This window comes from Tupaia chinensis, unplaced genomic scaffold (assembly GCF_000334495.1).
Source record: "Tupaia chinensis unplaced genomic scaffold, TupChi_1.0 Scaffold139943_1, whole genome shotgun sequence".
In the NCBI taxonomy this organism is placed as follows: domain Eukaryota; kingdom Metazoa; phylum Chordata; class Mammalia; order Scandentia; family Tupaiidae; genus Tupaia; species Tupaia belangeri.
This window is the reverse complement of record NW_006199822.1, coordinates 1,861,003-1,863,328: the sequence shown is the minus strand read 5'-3', so window position 1 is coordinate 1,863,328 and position 2,326 is coordinate 1,861,003. Positions and strand designations below refer to the sequence as shown.

General features: G+C 36.3%; 1 protein-coding gene across 1 annotated transcript in view; it reads right to left on the bottom strand.

Moving 5' to 3' along the window:
* Positions 1-216: 216 nt before the first annotated feature.
* NPVF (neuropeptide VF precursor) overlaps positions 217-2,326 on the bottom strand; it is a 3,592-nt gene continuing 1,482 nt past the window's right edge. The window contains exons 2-3 of the mRNA XM_006162398.1: positions 1,544-1,947; positions 217-268 (exon numbers count right to left, since the gene is read on the bottom strand). Coding sequence (XP_006162460.1) covers positions 217-268; positions 1,544-1,947 — 456 coding nt within the window. The remainder of the gene's footprint in view (positions 269-1,543; positions 1,948-2,326) is intronic.

The window sequence follows — 2,326 nt, the reverse complement described above, 5'->3', positions numbered from 1 at the left end:
TTTAAGTCAGAGATTATTACAACTTTACATAACAGATATTCTTGAAATTTTTCTTTTTATATAAATCTTAAGGTACTAGCTGTACTGCTGACAAGAAAACATTGCTGTCCATTCTACATAACCCATCACATAATTGCAGGCACTCTTTCTTGTTGTCTTCATTGTAGATTATAGACCATAACTTTATGCCATCTTTAAGGACAAGACTCAGATTTCTTATTTTTCTTCTTTCAGTTCTGCATCATCTATTTTCTTGAACACCAGTCTCCTAAAATGTAAGCAATACAAAATATTCTTATCCACCAAAACAATGGCATGCAAGCACATATTAAAAAAAGAGCAATAATCCTAGTTGCCTAATTATGTTGAATTGAATTGTGTTGCAGTTGAAATGAGTGATACTGATAGGATGCTGAATTTGTAATGGGCACTGAAGCTCAAAAATGTACCATTGATTCCTCTGTCTCCCCCACCACTGCCTTATTCCCAACAATTGGTTAGTTGCCAAATTCTACCATTGTATACTATCCCAGAACCTCAGCAAAAATGTTAGTGGCTGTCCCTTTCCTCATGAGTTATGGTCAAAGTCTGTTTGGCCTGTAATGTCTGTATTCTCTGTCCTTACTCTTTACATCTAGCCTTTTTTCACTCCTGTTTGTATGCTTGTGTCTCTTGGCAAACTGAACCTCAGCTGTTCTTGGCCTACTTCACTTCAGTGCCTTTGCTCACATCCTTCCTTTTGCCTGTACATGCCTTTTCTCCTCCCACCCATCTGTGTTTGGGATTCAGAAAAAAACAAAACAAAACAAAACATAGAAACAAAGAACTTTGATTTAAAGCTGGGGAAGGTGACAAGCAGATCACGTAATGGTTACATTGCTGAACTCCCATGTAGTTGACTGTGGTTCGAGTCCCAGACCTGGTGGCTTAACACTCATGCAGGGCCGATATGTGTGTGTGCGTGTGTGTGTGTGTGTGTGTGTGTGTGTCCAAGATCCCAAGAGGAAAATGGAGGAGAAGAGATTGTGGCGTGGCCATCCCCCACTTGGGGGTGACTTCTTGCTTTCTGACTCTCTGGTAAGTCCACATACTCTATATCAAAAATCTTTTAAAAAATATAATAAAGTTGGGGAAGAAAGCCTTCTGCATTTGAGACTTGAGTTATTGAGATAGTTTCTTTTGTAATTGAGAACAACTTCATTTGACCTTTATATTAGAGAGGTCAAATGTCAGACAATATTTCATAAGCTTAATTTCCCAACTTTGTGATTACATGGTCTTACTGCATGGCAATGAGATTGATACCCATGTGTGGTGTAGGGGAAGCCATCTCATTATATTTTTACCAATAATCCTGCTTGTTATACCTAGCTTTCTATACTTCTCAATGTACAGATAATTATTTTCTTGTGTCTTTGCCATTCTCCTTTTAAGAAACTTTTTAATAAACTTATTATGAAAATAAGTAGTCCTTTTTTTTTTTTTTTTTTTTAAATTTCTGGACCACATGACTCCCTATGCACTTTGGTTTTCAGTTATTTACCTTGGTTGTTTCTGGTCAGGATTCTGGAGTTTTTGGTGCTGGCAGGTCTTGGAGTAAAGTAACTCATTGGCAGACAGAGAATACGTGGATGGTTGAAGCAAATCACGAAGTATTTTAGTGTCACTGGTTGTTGTCATTCTCCCAAACCTTTGGGGAAGATTAGGAACATGTCTTGAAATGCTCACCTCCATGTTCCTTCCAAATCTCAGAGGCAGGTTGGCCATTGTCCTGAAACTTCTTTCTTCTTCTGTGGTCCTCCCAAATCTCAATGGCAAGTTGGCTGCTAAGTGTGGCATTTTGTTGCCAGTGGGTGTACTCATCTTCATGACATTTTTTGGGCCCCAATCTTTTAATTCTTCAAAATTTAGACTTCTTTCCTTTTCTCCTTTTGGGTATCCTCTAGCCTATAATTAGAAATGACCATTAAAATAATTTATTATTGTTATATGCAATAGATTTAAATCCCAAATTAACTTAAATCCTGACTTTAATCTGCAGGATTGCTAAAGCTATAAACAAAGTTTGTGTTCTCATGTGCAAAAAATTTTAATAAATAATTTGCATTATGCTTCTTAAAGCAATCTAGTTTCTTTGTCCCAAGACTATTGTAAGACAACTATAAAATATTAATAAAATATATATAGTGAATACAGCAATGTGTTCGAACAGCAGGAACTCAATGAAGTATGAAATGAGGCAAAAGTTTATTTTATTGCAGTTATTCTCTTTCAGTTTTTTGATTCATGCTGTTTATGAAATGTTTTATATATTGGGTTGTAGGGA